The sequence below is a fragment of the Erpetoichthys calabaricus genome, chromosome 5 (genome assembly GCF_900747795.2).
Source record: "Erpetoichthys calabaricus chromosome 5, fErpCal1.3, whole genome shotgun sequence".
Lineage (NCBI taxonomy): Eukaryota > Metazoa > Chordata > Cladistia > Polypteriformes > Polypteridae > Erpetoichthys > Erpetoichthys calabaricus.
Genome location: NC_041398.2, coordinates 98,860,428 through 98,878,222, shown reverse-complemented (window position 1 = coordinate 98,878,222; position 17,795 = coordinate 98,860,428). Strand labels below are relative to the sequence as shown.

Genomic DNA, 17,795 nt, shown 5'->3' with positions numbered 1-17,795 from the left:
AAATGTGAGAACTAATGAGCTCAACTATTAAGAGCACACACTGAAACCTTGATGTGATGGACCACTATTAGCAATTAAAATAATCTTTAAAATTGCTGGAATGAGAAAAAAATTACATAAAATACACCTGGTACTGTAGAGGCAAAAACTCCATACAGAAATGAAACTGGCTACTGGCTTTGGACTAGTTTTCATCAGAACACTAGCTAGGAAAGAAAGTTCCCCATCCAGCTGAGATTTCTCTAAACTTGCTTTAGCAACGGTTACATTTATAAATCATCCTCCTCCTTTCACTTAATACACACACTCACATTGATGGATGGTACACTGGTAGCAACTGCAGTCTTGCAACAATGAACTGGAAGGGGGGGTGGGGGCTTCATGTCCGGATTGTGTCCCATCTGCATTTTTTTTGTTTTCCCTATGTCCATCTGGGTGCTCCAGTTTCCTTTGTACAGCTTACAAACATGCAGTTTAGGTGGATTGGGGATACTAAATTGTCCCATAATATATATATGCGTGTGTAGGGTCACTGTGCAATTGCCTCATATCCAGTATAGATACTGCTCCTGCCTTCTGCTCAGTGCTTGCTATGATAGGCTCCACCTTCATCACAACCCTGCTCTAGATAAACATGTTTAGAATATGGACAGATTGATGATACATTGATGAATACCTATTCTAAAAGCAGAAAGAAGCATCATTTTGCTTGTCCTGAATCTTGTAGAATAAATTTACTTTTAGATATCATGAGGTAATGCATAGCAGAGCAGCATGCAAGCAAAAAACATAGACCATCATGCCTTTCAGCGGTTAAGGTTTTCTACATCAGTACAAACCAATAGAACATTTTATCATACATTTGAAATATAATTTATGAGCCTGGAGAGTGCTGTGCTATAGCAGGAGTGCAGATAGTGCTGCTGCAGCAAAGGTCTGGGATTAAATTACAACTTGCTACATGTACACATTGACCAGTGTGTTTTCTGCAAAGAACTCCTCCCAGGTTTTAAATACCCTTGTAAATTTAGGTTAACTTGAGACTGAATATTAGCCTGGTATAGGTGTCTGTGTCTGCTAATGTGGAAACATGTTTGAAATATGCCATTTAATTGTGAGCGTAATGTTGGGCAAAGCCAGGAATTAAACCCTGAAAGGCACATACTTTTCTTTATTATTCTTAATGAATCATGTTTTGGCTGTTAAGACTTTCAATCAAGGTAAGTGAACCACACTCCTCTTAATCCCTCCAGATGGCCTGCTATATGATATTTTATTTGTTAACAATTAAAATAGTTTTCTATTACAAACAAGTCAGTTAATCTTAATGTTTAAACTGGGCTAGTTGCGAATCACTCCCTCTGTCAAAGATTGTAAAGCAGACATACAAGAAAGTTAAATATAGTTCAAATTTTCTTGGTAAAGATGAAAAAAGTACTGATTATATTAAAAGGCATTTGAGAATGGCATAATGTAGGAAACACTGCGTAATCATTTTGTAATGCTTTTCATTCTCCTACACATCACTTTTGGATGAACACAACATTGGAAAGTAAATCATTTACTTTTTAAAATGGTTTAAAATTACATAACCCATATATAATCAACGAGTTCTTTATTTTGCCAGATGATATAAAATTCCTAATAAGCACCGATATCTCTAGATACATGTATGATTCAATTTATCTCCAATTTAATGGCTTCACAATGCCTACCACCACAATACAGTAAATAACATACAATGATCAGTATTTAAATATTGGATATGCGTACAGGATTTATTTAAGATTTATTCAAGTACTGTAAAAAAGGTGTGAAATGCATAAAAAACTTTTTGCATCATATTTACTTTGAGTAATGGAAGAACCAACAGATGAGCAAAAAGTAAACTCACCATACAACAGCGGAATTCAGCTGTACACATTTTTAATTATATAGATTTTTTTTTTTATTATTTTCTTTCAAAATTTTGTTTCTGAACGGTACAGAAATGTTCTGTAATCACACAACAAAGCAAACATTAATCCCATTCCATACAATGTTAACAATATCTCTGCTAGAAAAGAAATGAACAGACTGCTCGTTGTCTTCAAGTGTACCGAGACAAAACTCTTGTCTCTGGAATGTCAAGCACAGAAAATTTAAAAGCTCCAGAGATTATGTTAAGTGCTTTTCTTGTGCAAATGGTTACTGACTAAAGCTTTCAAAATACAACATGTTTATATATGACCCGCCCACAATACCACTCAGAGGACCCTATACAAAACCCAGCAGCCAATAAAAGAAATGTTTAGATAAATGTCATCTTCTACAGTAGTTTTTGTCCCTGAACATTTGTTTGCCTTGTTTATGTGTATGTAATGGTCCACTGCTTAACACTGGAATCATGCGATGTTGTCACAACAGTGTGCTCGTTCAGCCATCCCACACTGCAGACATGATGCAGCCTATGTGTATCTACAAAAAAAAAAAAAAAAAAGTCAGTTCTAAAAATGTTCTTAAAATACTATGAACTAAACATAATAATTAATTAGATGTTTATTATGTACATACAATTACAAGACAAAATTTAAGTATAAATGAACATTTCAAAATGTTTTACATTGAACAAAATTGTGTGTGAATATACTTTTAAAAAATGAATAAAGATGCATCTAGTCTACAGTTAATTAAAAGAACACTTTAAAAACACACCAGATCTCAATGGGGAAAAAAAAAAAAAAATCATGCTGGATATCTATACTGATATGGACAAGGTAATGTGTTAAGAATGAAAGGATGCCACATCATTTGATGGAAATGAAAATTATCAACCTACAGAAGACTGAATTCAAAGACACCACGAAAATCAAAGTGAAAAAATGATGCAGCAGGCTAGTCCATTTTGCCGAAATTTCATTGCAGCAACTCAAAAATCATACTCCGTACTTTGTATGGCCCCCACGTGCTTATATTCATGCCTCACGTCGTCGGGGCATGCTTCTAATAAGACGATGGATGGTGTCCTGGGGGGGGATCTCCTCCCAGATCTGGTCCAGAGCATCACTGAGCTCCTGGTCAGTGTGAGGTGCAACCTGGATGGACCGAAACATAAATGTCCCAGAGGTGTTCTATTGGATTTGGGTCAGGTGAGCGTGGGGGGCCAGTCAATGGTATCAATTCCTTCATCCTCTAGGAACTGCCTGCATACTCTCTCCACATAAAGCCGGGCATTGTCGTGCACCAGGAGGAACCCAGGGCCCACTGCACCAGCATAGGGTCTGACAATGGGTCCAAGGATTTCATCCCGATACCTAATTGCAGTCTAGGTGCCGTTTTTCTAGCCCAAGGATTTCATCCCGATACCTAATGGCAGTGTAGGTGCTGTTTATCTAGCCTGTAGAGGTCTGTGCATCCCTCCATGGATATGCCTCCGAAGACCATTACTGACCCACCATCATACCAGCAAACCGTCTGGCAATGGCACGTATTGATGTGCCATCCTAGAGAAGTTGGACTACCTGTGCAACCTCTGTAGGGTCCAGGTATCGCTTTATGCTACCAGTAGTGACACTGACTGTAGACAAAAGCAAAACTAGTGAAAAAACAGTCAGAAAAGATGAGGAGGGGAAAATGTCAGTGGCCTCCACTTGTTAAACCATTCCTGTTTTGGGGGTCATCTCATTGTTGCGCCTCTAGTGCACCCGTTCATTTCATTAACACCAAAGCAGCTGAAATGGATTAACAAACCCCTTTGCTACTTAACTAAAAAGTCTATATATATATATTAGTCAAAGTAATAAAATATGTGAACCCTTTGGAAATATCTGGTTTACTGCATGAATGGGTCATAAAAAGTGATCTGATCTTCATCTATGTCACAGGTACTTATATACACAATGAGCTTTTAAGCCAATGACAGACAAAAAATTCTACTCTTTCATGTCTTTATTTTACAAACGCATTCAACGTTCACAGTGGTAGTGGAAAAAGTAAGTGAACCTTGGGATTTAATAACTGGTTGACCCTCCTTTGGCAGCAATGACCTCAACCAGGCACTTCTTGTAACTGCAGATCAGACCTGCGGGGGGGATTTTAGCCCATTCTTCCCTGCAGAGCTGCCTCAACTCTTCCATATTCTTTGGTTGTCTTCTCTGTATGGCTCTCAACTCATCCCACAGCATCTCAATAGGATTAAGATCTGGGCTCTGACTGGGCCACTCCAAAAGTCGAAGTTTGTTCTTCTGAAGCCATTGTGCTGTGGATTTGCTGCGATGTTTGGGGTCATTGTCCTGTTGCATCACACAGCCTCTTCTGAGCTTAAGTTGACGGACAGACACCCTCACATTATCCTGGAGAATTTGTTGATAAACTTGTGAATTCATTTTCCCCTCAATGATGGCAAGCTGTCCATGCCCTGATGCAACAAAGCAGGCCCAAATCATGATGTTCCCTCCACCATACTTTACTGTAGGGATGATGTTTTGATGTTTATATGAAGTGCCCTTTTTACGCCAAATGAAGTTCTGCTTGTTCCTCCCAAATAGTTCAATTTTGGTTTCATCACTCCACAAAACATTTTCCCAGTACCATTGTGGAGTGTCCAAGTGCTCTTTCGCAAACTTCAGGCATTCAGCAATGTTCTTCTTTGATAGCAGTGGCTTCCTTCTTGATGTCCTGCCATGGGACTCCTTTCTTGTTCAATGTTTTACGTATAGTTGACTCAAGAACAGAGATGTTAGCCAGTTCTAATGACTTCTTCAAGTCCTTTGCTGTCACTCTAGGGTTCTTCTTTACCTCATTGCTGACTTTGCATTGTGCTCTCGGGGTCATCTTGGCAGGGCGCTCACTTCTAGGCAGAGTCGCCACAATACCAAATTGTCTCCATTTATAGACAACTTTCCTAACAGTAGACTGATGAATATCTAAAGTCTTTGAGATGACTTTGTAACACTTTCCAGCCTTATGTAGATTAACAATTCTTGATCGTAGCTCTTCAGACAGCTCTTTTGTGTGAGGCATGATTCCCATCCAGATATGATTCTTGTCAAAAGCTCTAACTTAAACTTTATAGTGTTGTTTATCAATCAAAGTAATTCTAGGCCACACCTTTGAACTCATTTCATTAAATGGACTCCAGGTGTGCTAAATTCGGACTGCAATGAGCTTTTTAAAAAGTCATTAGCTTAGGGTTCACTTACTTTTTCCAACCTTCAGTTTCACAGTTTGAATGATTTATTCAATATGGTCAAAAATTTTCTAAAAATCTGTGTATCTTTAGTTATAGAAGACTGTTTGTTCATTATTGTGACTGACATGAAGATACGACCATGTTTTATATGAGAATTAGACATAAACATAGATAATTCCTAGGGATTCACATACTTTTGCTTTGACATATATTATATATATCACACACACACACAGTCAAAGGTTTTAGAACACCTCAATTTTTCCAGTTTTTCTTCAAATTTAATCAGTTGAAATGCAATGCACGATCTAAAATGGTGGAAAGTTAAGCAGTAAACTATCAGAGGTTTAATTTTGAACTTTAGGTCAGCACAAACTGAAAAAGGACATTTCAAACTATTACAAATGATCCTTCTTTAGGGAACAACTAATAGGTTACAACCTACAGATGTTCTGCAACAATTAAAGTAAATTAAGCCTTGCAATTTGAAGCAAACAAATTTGCACAGGTGTCCCAACTTCTGTTGATTACTTAAAGACCCACTGTCTGTTTTAAAGCAGAGTTGGAACAACTGTATTACAGCAACAAATTGGAACAATTGTACAACACAAAAACAATACACTAATCTTACATGATATGGTAAAAAGAAATGTGTCATTTTTAACTTTATGCTTTTTGGTGAGCAGTTCATTATCTGCTTACTTAGCTATTCTAAGTAATAAGACATCTTAAGCAACAGTGTACAAACGTTTGCATGCCACTGTATAAATAAAACCTCAGGTGCTGATATTACAGTTTCTTCTGAGACAGGCAGAAAGGTGGGAGTTCCCCATACAAATACAAAAGCCTGGTGAAAGAACCAATTTCTTTTCTATATATGGGTTGCCAATAAGGCAAATTGCCAGTACGTATACAATAAACTGCCAGTACTCTTAAGGGCAGAACAGGGAAGTGCCAGTATTTAGTATTGGCGAGTACCGTTCCACTTCAAGCATTTTTGACAATCATAAAAAAACATCAGGAGTTAATAGTGATGGGGATACACTTTTGACCAAGGTCTCGGGTTTGTTTTTCTTTTTTCACCTTTTATTCAACCGACTGTATGAAGGATCTGATATAATAATATATTGGTGATTTTCAGTCACGGCCCTTTAACAGCTGCCATATGCACAGTGGATATGAAAACATCATCTGTATGGAAGGACATGTTTTTCATGTAAAGTTGCTTTTTGAGCAACTGTTTGTCACATAGTATATTTATATCACACTACTCTCAATTTATCAGTGACACAAATAATTGTTTACTGTTATTTTTCTGTAGCACAAGATATTACATTCAAAAAACAAATTTAAAAAGTTTTAAACAACAGGTCAACCTGATGTTGTAATAAAAACAGTATTAATACCACTTCATCATTTTTTCAGGCTATTTATTGATATGGTGGTCTGACTAAAGAGTTTAGGAATATTCCTCCACTAACATTTAAGCTGTTTAAAAAAAAAAAAAAAACAAAAAAAAAACCATCATCTTCATAAAAGCTACTACAACTGACATTTCCATACCACCAAGTGTAGTTATTCATCTAAGCTTTCTTATATACACACTGAAGACTCAGTGCTGCCAGATAGCAATTAAAACTCAAAGAGGAGTTAAAACAAGATTGTGTTTTGCCAAGATCTCACATTTAGAGAATGCATTCTATTTTCTAACCCACTCAGTTCAAACACATTTCAAATATGAGACACACAAAAAAAAAAAAATCACTCAATTCCATGCTTAAATGAGTACCAATACTAATGAGGTTGCATATAAAAAATCCTGCTTAGCTGCATTTATCTGAACTATCCAAAAAAAATTTACACTTTACCTGGCATCTTTATCCTGGCATCAGCATTGCTTACAGTCCACACAAACACCATCATATCCATGCCTCCTGTAGCAAAGTGTTCATTATCTGGTGACCATGCTAAACAGACAATTTTTGCATGATGACCATAAAATGTATTCTTCTCCTTGGGGAGGAAGAAAAAAAAAATGAACACGAGAGTAATTACTGCAATGTTTAAAACAAACAAAAAAAAAAAGTCTAAAAATGAAGGTCTGCCACCTTTATAGTCTAGAAGAAACAACACAATGTTAAATAATGCAAAATTATAAAAAAATGTAACTCATTCTACTGCATATGAATAATTACTTCAACAATTCCGGAACATCTTGGTGGCAGTACTGGATAAAAAATAAAAAACATCAATCTGTAGTATAACAATTTATTTTGATATTTGATTTCTCAGTTCATTTGTATGAAAACATACATATAGCAGAAAAAAAAACAAAGCTTCTATCACATGAAGTTCCAAGTTATTATTTACAGGCTTATGACACGTTTCATGGTATAAAATTAGTAGATAGGCCACAAATAAAGTACATCAATATATTGTATTTGGATCAATATATGCAGATGATGCCTTATAGTATGTAGTGCTACCTCAGAACAATAAAGATTCTTGTACATGCAGCCTATAATTTATTCATACAAAGTTCAGCGTTTTCTGTTAAATGACCCACCACATTAAACAAAAATGGTCACAAGGATGGGGTTATTTGATACTACCTAGGGCTGGGCGATATATCAATCTTTTAAGAAATATCAACATTTTCATACGAGATACAGGATGAGACAGTATCGTTTATATCATTATAGTCTATGTTGTGTTAAAATTATACTTCTACAGCCACCAGGAAGTGACAGGGTGGAGTCTGATAAAGACACGAAGAAGAGCTGGTTGGTAAAAAGAAAAACAATGGGTGGATTGTTTGGAGATGGTTCGGGTTAAAGAATCAGATGAGCAGCAGAATACTGTATTCTGTAAAGAATGACGAAAAAGTCCCAACAAAAGCTTTGAGCACTACTAATCTTTTCCACCATTTACAGCAGCACGAAGAGGGTGTGAAAGTGCGTGCTACAGCCCAGACCAGGAAGCCTTCCCAGCCTCCTGCCCCAAAACAAACCATGTTACAAAACTCATATACCCCTACTGTGCCTTATGAGAGAAAAAGTGAGAAGTAGGGCGACATTACTAAGGCAGTGGGGCTTATCATATAGCTAAAGACATGGTCCCCACCTCACCTGTAGAAAAAGATGGCTTTATACAACCCTTGAAGATACCAGTTACCTGGTCGTAATTACTTTGCAAAAGAAGTACTGCCAAAAACGTATACTTAAGTTTGAGAGAGTCTTGCCGCCCAGCTTGCCAAAGTGTCTCACTTCGCACTGACTACTGTTATGTGGTCCAGCAGGACCTGCGAGTCATACAGGAGTGTGACACTACATTTCATGGAAGACTGGGAACTGAAGAGTGTGTCTCCAAACCAGCTACATCCCCAAACTCACCCCCACCCCCCCCAAGACCACACCAGGGAGCATATATCTGAAGCCTTGCAGGATGCCCTCACAAGCTGGAAGTTCAACCTGACGGGACTGGTTGCTGTAACTACTGACAACAAGAATAATGTCAATGCGGTGCAGCTGAACAAGTGGATAAGGATGCAGTGTTTTGGTCACAGATTTCATCTAGCCATTGGGGAGTGCAATATTGAATCCGTTAATTTGAAATAAGAAAAAAAAAAATAAATAAATAATAATAATAATAATAATAATAATAATAATAATAATAATAATAATAATATATATATATATATATATATATATATATATATATATATATATATATATATATATATATATATATATATATATATATGTGCCAGGCATAATGTATTTTTAGGTCAGATTTTTTCACCCTCTTTTCTCCTAGGACTGAATATTTTTCCAAAAAAGTAAAAGAAAGCAATAGTTTCTCACATAAACAAACATAAAACCTTTGATACTGCATGCAGTGTGCTGTCACTGCGTGTTAGAGATCCTGCAGTGGCAGCTGCAGCGTCTGGGCAGGGGCACGGGCGTTGCATCAGCTGGAAATTGATCAGCTGATGCCAGTACCTCACTTTTGTTTTAGATCTTGATCTCCAGATCACTTGCACCAAATCATAGTCCAACAAGTCAAGAGTCCAATTCAAAATATTAAAATATACACAAAATGTCATCCACCGAGTATTTTGCTTTGCACATTCGCTTCACTCTCTCAAACAATGTCAATGGCATTCTAGACGTGGATTACTCTATGCTACTCACACACACGCAGGGATTTGATGTCAAGTCAACGAGTAACATTCCTCTAAGCAAAGAGGGTCTACCCTATAAAGGTAATGGTGAGTTTTATCAACATTTCAAATCAAAGAATTTTCAGTTGCACTGGGACATTGCTACCTTCCCCAGGGCATCCTTGAAGCCTGACACTGTTGACCGACTAGTTTTCCAGGCACAAACTCTATATAATGTACAGTAGGTGGCCTGGCCTGTTGTTGCTTTTGTTCTCATATTTTTATCATTTGAAATTGGCACAAAAAAGATGCACTGACAAAGGCATGGAATTTTGTTGATTTCATTCAATCTGTTTACATACTTTGCTATTTGCACAAATTCCTAGATGTCTTTACAGGACTACAAACAGGAGAAATCACTTTGGTAAAGAAAGAACTATCAACTTCAGTGGAAACCCACTTTTTAACGAGCAAATCGGCCTTCTGTTATTTTCGCTCTATCTTTTCTGTTTACATTTTCGTAATTGCGCAGCTTTGAGTCTTTTGTTACGAAGAAAAAGAACATTATTTTATTTTATTCAAGGAGCATTATTATTTAATATATGTCGATAGCTGGGGTGGCATGGTGGTGAAGTCGTAGCGCTGCTGCCTCGCAGTAAGGAGGCCTGGGATCACTTCCCGGGTCCTCCCTGCGTGGAGTTTGCATGTTCTCCCAGTGTCTGCGTGGGTTTCCTCCGGGTGCTCCGGTTTCCTCCCACAGTCCAAAGACATGCAGGTTAGGTGTACTGGCGGTTATACATTGTCCCTAGTGTGCGCATGGTGTGTGTATGTGTGTGTCCTGTGGTGGGCTGGCGCCCTGCCCAGGGTTTGTTCCCTGCCTTGCACCCTGTGTTGGCAGGGATTGGCTCCAGCAGACCCCCCGTGGCCCTATGTTAGGATATAGCGGGTTGGATAATGGCTGGATGTTGATAGTTTATTTTTGAGCCATTTCTCATGTACATCTACAGCTGTATGTTAGTAAAAGTACCTGTGTGACATTTGGGACATGTCAGACCTGTCTTTTTGTTATTACTTTATGGGAAGAAAAAATAAATATCATCATATATCACCATTCACCTTAAAAATATTGAGATATGATTTTTGGTCCATATTGCCCAGCCCTAATACTACCTGAAAGTTTACTAAAAACTTGCATTCCTTTTTTCAAGCTTTATAGACTAAAAAATTCAAGAAGTAATTGACTACTTCCAACACAAGAATTCCCACCGTAGATCATTATGAAAAGAATGATGAAATTAAAAAAAAAAAAAACCCACATACACTTGGCAAACAAAAGAAAAATCTAAATCAAATCAATATTTGGTGTTACTACCTTTTGCCTTCAAACCAGCATCAATTCTTATAGGTACACTTGCACAAAGTCAGGGATTTTGTAGGATTATAGTCAGGTGTATGATCAACCAATTATACCAAAGAGGTGCTAATGATCATTAATGTCACACGTAGGTTGAAACACAGTCATAAACTGAAACTGAAACAACTGTGTAGGAGGCTTAAAACTGGGTGAGGAACAGCCAAACTCTGCTACCAAGGTAAGGTTGTGGAAGACAGTTTCATGTCATGGCAAGATTGAGCACAGCAACAAGACACAAGGTAGTTATACTGCATCAGAAAGGTCTCTCCCAGACAAAGATTTCAAAGCAGACTGGGGTTTCAAGATGTGCTGTTCAAGCTCTTTTGAAGAAGCACAAAGAAACGGGCAACGTTGAGGATCATAGACGCAGTGGTCGGCCAAGGAAACGTAGTGCAGCAGATGAAAGACACATCAAGCTTATTACCCTTCGAAATCGGAAGATGTTCAGCAGTGCCATCAGCTCAGAACTGGCAGAAACCAGTGGCACCCAGGTACACCCATCTACTGTCCGGAGAAGTCTGGCCAGAAGTGGTCTTCATGGAAGAGTTGCAGCCAAAAAGCCATACCTCCGACATGGAAACAAGGCCAAGCGACTCAAGTATGCACAAAAAAACATAGGAACTGGAGTGCAGAAAAATGGCAGCAGGTGCTCTGGACTGAGGAGTCAAAATTTGAAATATTTGGCTGTAGCAGAAGGCAGTTTGTTCATCGAAGGCCTGGAGAGCGGTACAATAATGTGTCTGCAGGCAACATTGAAGCATTGTGGAGGTTCCTTGAATGTTTGGGGCTGCATTTTTGCAAATGGAGTTGGAGATTTGGTCAGGATTAAAGGTGTTCTCAATGCTGAGAAATACAGGCAGATACTTATTCATCATGCAATACCATCAGGGAGGCGTATGATTGGCACCAAGTTTATTCTGCAGCAGGACAACGACCCCAAACATACAGCCAAAGTCATTAAGAACTATCTTCAGCGTAAAGAAAAACAAGAAGTCCTGGAAGTGATGGTATGGCCCCCACAGAGCCCTGATCTCAACATCGAGTGTGTCTGGGATTACATGAAGAGACAGAAGGATGTGAGGAAGCCTACATCCATAGAAGACCTGTGGTTAGTTCTCCAAGATGTTTGGAACAACCTACCAGCCGAGTTCCTTCAAAAACTGTGTGCAAGTGTACCTAGAAGAATTGATGCTGTTTTGAAGGCAAAGGGTGGTCACACCAAATATTGATTTTGATTTCTCTTTTGTTCATTCACTGCATTTTGTTGATTGATGAAAATAAATGATTAACACTTCCATTTTTGAAAGCATTTTTTCACACCTGCCTACAACTTTTGCACAGTACTGTATATATGCACTGCATGTTAATACACTTGACTTGAACATTCATAGTTTTCATACTCTTTCTTTATGCTCAGCATTCGTTTGCTCACAGGTTGATGCGCTTGCTGCTTCCTGAGCAGCTCTTCTCTTCTTTCGTCGGCATGTTTTTTGTGTTAAAACTGATTAAGTTAGTGTGTGTGTTGTAATTACTAAGTACGTTTTCCTTAATTTTTCACTTAAGCTGGCACTTAACTCTTCAATCTGCCTCAAGAATGATTTAAGATATGAAGAGGTAGAGGAAGTGACGGCGAAGGTGGTAGGGAATGAGAATGGCGCCCATACGCATGCACCACATGCCCATCCTGCTAGCTTCTGCCGAGAGTTGATTCTACAATAAAATTAAATAACAAGAGGAATAACCATGGAGGTCAATCATCACCCCGAAAGCAGATAGTAGACGTCACATAGTATATGTGTACCAAATTCCAGGTCAATAGTTCAAACGGTTTGTGAGGTACAGGTAATTTAAAATCCTAGACCGATAAACGGACAGCCATGGTAGCATATTATATAAGATAGAGATACACACACACCCCAAATTAATTTCATAACATACACTAAAACATTTAAACAAAAAACACCACACAGTATGCACATTTTTTTTACATTTATATTCTTACAAAGCTTTGTAATGTGAGACTCTTACTAATATGCCAAACCCTCCAACCAAATTTTGTGAGGCCTAATGGTGGCATTTAAATTTCATATTCCTCACTCAACTTGTAGTGAAAGTGATTCAGCAAACTGCACTAAAACAACAAAAAAAGGATTCACTCAGATTTCAGTTGTGGTACAAAGTTCAACTGTATTATAATCAAAACAACAAAAATTTGTAAGGAAAATTGCATCTTAACAAAATAAGTAAATTAATAAATACTTACTGCATATCCATCCGCTACAGTAAAAACTTTAACAATTTTGCTTGCATCACAGGCAGCAAGATAGGCGCCATTATGCGAGAAGGCAAGGTCAGTTACAGGTCCTTCAGCACTCAGGGCTTTGCCATCGCATGTCAGGGTATTTCCTTGAATGGAGTACAGGTGGATTTTGCCATCCTACCAAAGGAATTAAAAATGTGATGATGCACATTAGGCTAGTCTAAGTATTCATTTTAAGTCCAAAAAAAAAAAAAAAAAGATATTCTAACATGCATTACTTTAATTTAAAATAGGTGTAGAAAACAATAAAAATGTTTTAACTTTGGTTTAATCTTATATTGTGTTTAGTGGCAGAACTTGAAGATACTGTGTTTGGAAAAATATTACCTAAAATATACCAATAGTGGCATGCAAAATTCATTAAAGTGACTCAGATGTCCACCTATGGCTCATTGGTAAAAAAACAAATGACAGCATTAACAGAGGTGCATGTCTGATAATGAGCCAGTATGGAAAAATACCAAACAGCTGAGTAAGAAATGATGGTTAAGTAACAGCTATGTTCTTGGGCTGAAAAACAACATACCAATATATATTTTATCTTACTTGTGGGACGAAAAAAAAAAAAAAAAACATATACTGGAATGGAATGAATTACACCCAATATTTTAGCAAAGCATATGTATTTATCATGTTTCCCTAAAGTGAATTGCATAATGTAGGTGCTTGAATGTGAATATGGACGGAACCAGCTTGCATTAAACCAAAGTGAGCTTTAAAACATATAAAGTGAAAGGTTTCATTTAATGAATCTACTTACTGAACCTCCAACTGCCACAGTCACACCTCCTGAGTGAATATCAACACAACTTGGTTCAAATTCAAGCTGGTCTATTACAAAAACTTTTCTCTTGTCCTTTAGTAGCACGAGCTGAAGCATAATACACAAAAGGAATGTTACAATTAGAAGCACAAATTCATGTATAAAAGGGAATATCAATATACAATTATGTTTGGAAGACTGCAAACACTAATTTAATCTCACACAACTGTAGCATTTTTGTGTGATGTAAAACTGCATATAACTTAATTTTCACTCATTCCACATTTCCCCTCCTTGCTTGGAAAGACACAGCTACAACATGCAGATTAGGCCACTATTCCTTTGTGAGCACAATTAAGATACCTGGATTGGGTGTTGTTAACTTTGGACCTGGGGATTATTTCAAAAACTACAATAACTAAAACAATATGAAAAAAAGAATTGTTTTAAACTTCAATATTATATTAATAGTGTAAACACACAACTGCTTCCTTTTATTACATATTTAATTTCAAGTGCTGAATAGACTTCATTACACATCATATATAAATTGATGTATTCACAGAAGTCAAGCAAAATGACACCTTTTATTGGCTAACTAAAAAGATTACAACATGCAAGCTTTCAAGGCAACTCAGCCCCCTTCTCCAGGCAGTTTGTTAAGAAAGGGCCTGAGTTGCCTTGAAAACATGCATACTGCAATCTTTCTAGTTAGCCAATAAAAGGTGTCATTTGCTTGACTTCTCATTGCATCCACAATGGCTAACACAATACAGCACCTTACAGCACCTTACCACTATATGATATGTACATATTGCAAGTGCTTTCTTTTGCCATGACAAATGAATATTTAATTAGTGCAATTACTCAAATCAAAAAGAAAATTGCATCATTTTTATATTAACTAAATTTATAAAACAAATAACTTAATAGGGGCAGCACAGTGGTGCAGTGGGTAGCGCTGCTGCCTCACAGTTGGGAGTCCTGGGGACCTGGGTTCGCTTCCCAGGTCCTCCCTGCGTGGAGTTTGCATGTTCTCCCCGTGTCTGCGTGGGTTTCCTCCGGATACTCCGGTTTCCTCCCACAGCCCAAAGACATGCAGGTTAGGTGCATTGGCGATTCTAAATTGTCCCTAGTGTATGGGTGTGCGTGTGCCCTGCGGTGGGCTGGCGCCCTGCCCAGAGTTTGTTTCCTGCCTTGCGCCCTGTGTTGGCTGGGATTGGCTCCAGCAGACCCTGGAGTTACGATATAGCGGGTTGGATAATGGATGGATGGATAACTTAATTGTCTGAAATTTCCTCACTATTACAGAATTATAAACAAAAATAAATCTACACTCTCCTACAGCTGATCTAAACAGTCTATCTTGAAAGCCTACTTCGCCCCTTTCACACAAGAGTGCTTCAATTAAGGATCACAGGTGTTGGTCTGCATTTAAGGTGTCAGTATATTATTTTTAGTTACATACATTGTGTAGTACAGTTTCAGGAGAAGTACAGTATGGTGGCTGTCACTCCTGGAAATACTGATGTAAACTGGAGAATACTAATGGCTGCCCTCTGCATTTCGTTCATCTCTCATCCCATGCAATAGCTTCAAACATTGAATTCGTATGCAGTACACAGGTATAACACAATTTACACTGCAGGTAGATGGTACAACCCAAATAATAATATCTCTCACTTGCTCATTGTTACATCAGTACAATTTTACTGTTTCCAACTTAATGCTTGCAAGTGTGCAATTGGATAAGTCCATTTTATTTTTAAATAATTAGATTTTGTTTTTATTAAAAACTCCTTAATGCGATTAGTTGATAGGTAAGGTTCTCTCTTCAAAAGTATCCACAGCATACAGTCCTAGATCACTGTACTCTGTGCATGTGACAATACTACTGCTACTATTACCATACTAATGCTAATACTGCTACCACTATCACTAGACCAGATTTCGTGTAGAATTTTGGGTCTAAGTATATTAGCTTTGTCATTTTTAATCAGAAATATTTACATATTACTTTTATTGTTTTAACAGACAGGATAACACGTACCACACAAATAATAACTTTCAAATACTCTATAAAGGGTTTACTTTAAACATTAACAATTTTAAGTACTGAATAACCTTATACCGCTGGCTAAAGAATACCCTATTTTAAAAAGGAGTGTACGTATTGAATTTACCTGTCCAATACAAACTGCCACTGCATAGCCCCCAGGCCCCACTGCTACATATTTTGGTTGAATATCCAACTTCACTGCATCTGATGCGCTATTAAAATAAATAAATAAACAAAGAAATTCAAAATATACCGTTATTGATAGTTTTTAATTATCAACATTGTAGAAATATTTTAGGTTAAGGTTTTGTTTGTTAACTTATTAATAAAAATCTATCCCTTCTCTAAAATGGTTTAATTTGGAAATTTCCCATCCACTAAAAAAAAATCTAAAGTCAAAAACACCAAAGCATATACTGAAAACAAAATTGGAAACAACATATTTCATGATTATGAGAGTCCCAGTTACTAGTAAAGGGCTCTTTATACTTGGTGTGCCTGCGTCACCACGAACGTTCTAGTGAAATAACTTTTGCCAGCAGTTCTGGCGCATAGACCCTCACGTTGGCGACCCTGTGCCTCCAGAATTTTATAATCATGGAGTCCTATTTACACCTGTGTGTGTGTCAACTGTGCATGCACTAGACAAGAACACACAAGCTCATTCAAAAACCAATGGTGTGAAGTATTCATCATTACCCGCACCGATACAATTCAACATTAAACGTACACAGAGACAGCCAAATGTGCCCAAATCCATGATGAAAATTTGTGCAGACAGAAATGGAAATATCTGAGAGATGGATATGTAAAAACAAAGAAACAAAAAAATAAATAAATAAATAAATAAAAAACCCTTTACAAGATGGGAGATTCTGCTACCGCGCAGCATCATGCACTGAACACCTGAACCATGAACAGACCAGGGTGAACATCCTTCGTGTGCAACTGCATCTGCAGCCTCCTGTGAATGAGTATAAATTATTCTTAATGGGTCCAATTAGGGCTCAGTTTGTGCAGCACAGCAGTCACAAATGAACGCCTACAATGCCACCTTACATCCCAGAATATTTACGAGTGTCTCTGGGTACAGTTTAAAGCAGAAATGTGAACTCAATAGACTAAAATGAGCCATGTCAACAAAGGGCTGGGTGTGAGCAGTGCAGATAATAGGCATCTTACATCATTTAAATGCTATAACAGAGAACACTGATGAAAAACTGTTATGGAGATATTTGACCATGAAGACAAAAGTTCATAAAATCAAATCTCAACTCTTCCTACAGTTACACAAATTAGACTGTTAAACCTATTCAATTGAAACATTCATTCAATTTAATATTACTCTACTTGCATCAATGAAGAACATACCTTTAATGACATTCTGCATAGTTTAGCATCTCATGTGCTAATCAGACATTTGTTTGTCATATGGTATGAATTAATTTTATAACTGACCTGTATTCCTTCTTGGCAAGGCTGGTATAACGCACTGTATCATCCATACTGCAACTGACTAATTGGTTTGATTCATCGACTATCATTCTTGAAACCTGGTTGGCATGGCCTTTTCCTTTAAAGTTTTCACTTACTCCAGTTTCAGCATCCCAGAAATGTGAAAATGAGTTAAGGGAAATGGGAAATCCACTGGTTTGTACCAGGAATGGGATTATAAAAGCAAAATGCTTCAGAGTACATTTTTTTTTCCATCCTCTTCTCTCATAACTAAAATGTTTTAGACACTAAAAAAAAAAACAGCAAACTTAAAATGTGTTTTACTTATATTAAACTCCTGAGACAAAAAAAGGATATTGATATGCCCATCATGACTTCCAGTGTAAATGTATGATCGACCATCAGTTTTATGTACTGTGAGGCACTGAATAGACTTACTGTGTCCCTGTAAA

At 37.4% G+C, this 17,795-nt stretch overlaps 1 protein-coding gene across 1 annotated transcript in view; it reads right to left on the bottom strand.

Moving 5' to 3' along the window:
• Nucleotides 1-1,598: 1,598 nt before the first annotated feature.
• Nucleotides 1,599-17,795, bottom strand: part of wdr1 (WD repeat domain 1) — a 60,797-nt gene continuing 44,600 nt past the window's right edge. Inside the window, exons 9-15 of the mRNA XM_028801818.2 lie at nucleotides 17,701-17,788; nucleotides 17,347-17,503; nucleotides 16,013-16,100; nucleotides 13,827-13,937; nucleotides 13,010-13,183; nucleotides 7,039-7,183; nucleotides 1,599-2,457 (exon numbers count right to left, since the gene is read on the bottom strand). Of these exons, the coding sequence (XP_028657651.1) occupies nucleotides 2,348-2,457; nucleotides 7,039-7,183; nucleotides 13,010-13,183; nucleotides 13,827-13,937; nucleotides 16,013-16,100; nucleotides 17,347-17,503; nucleotides 17,701-17,788 (873 nt within the window). The 3' untranslated portion in view covers nucleotides 1,599-2,347. The remainder of the gene's footprint in view (nucleotides 2,458-7,038; nucleotides 7,184-13,009; nucleotides 13,184-13,826; nucleotides 13,938-16,012; nucleotides 16,101-17,346; nucleotides 17,504-17,700; nucleotides 17,789-17,795) is intronic.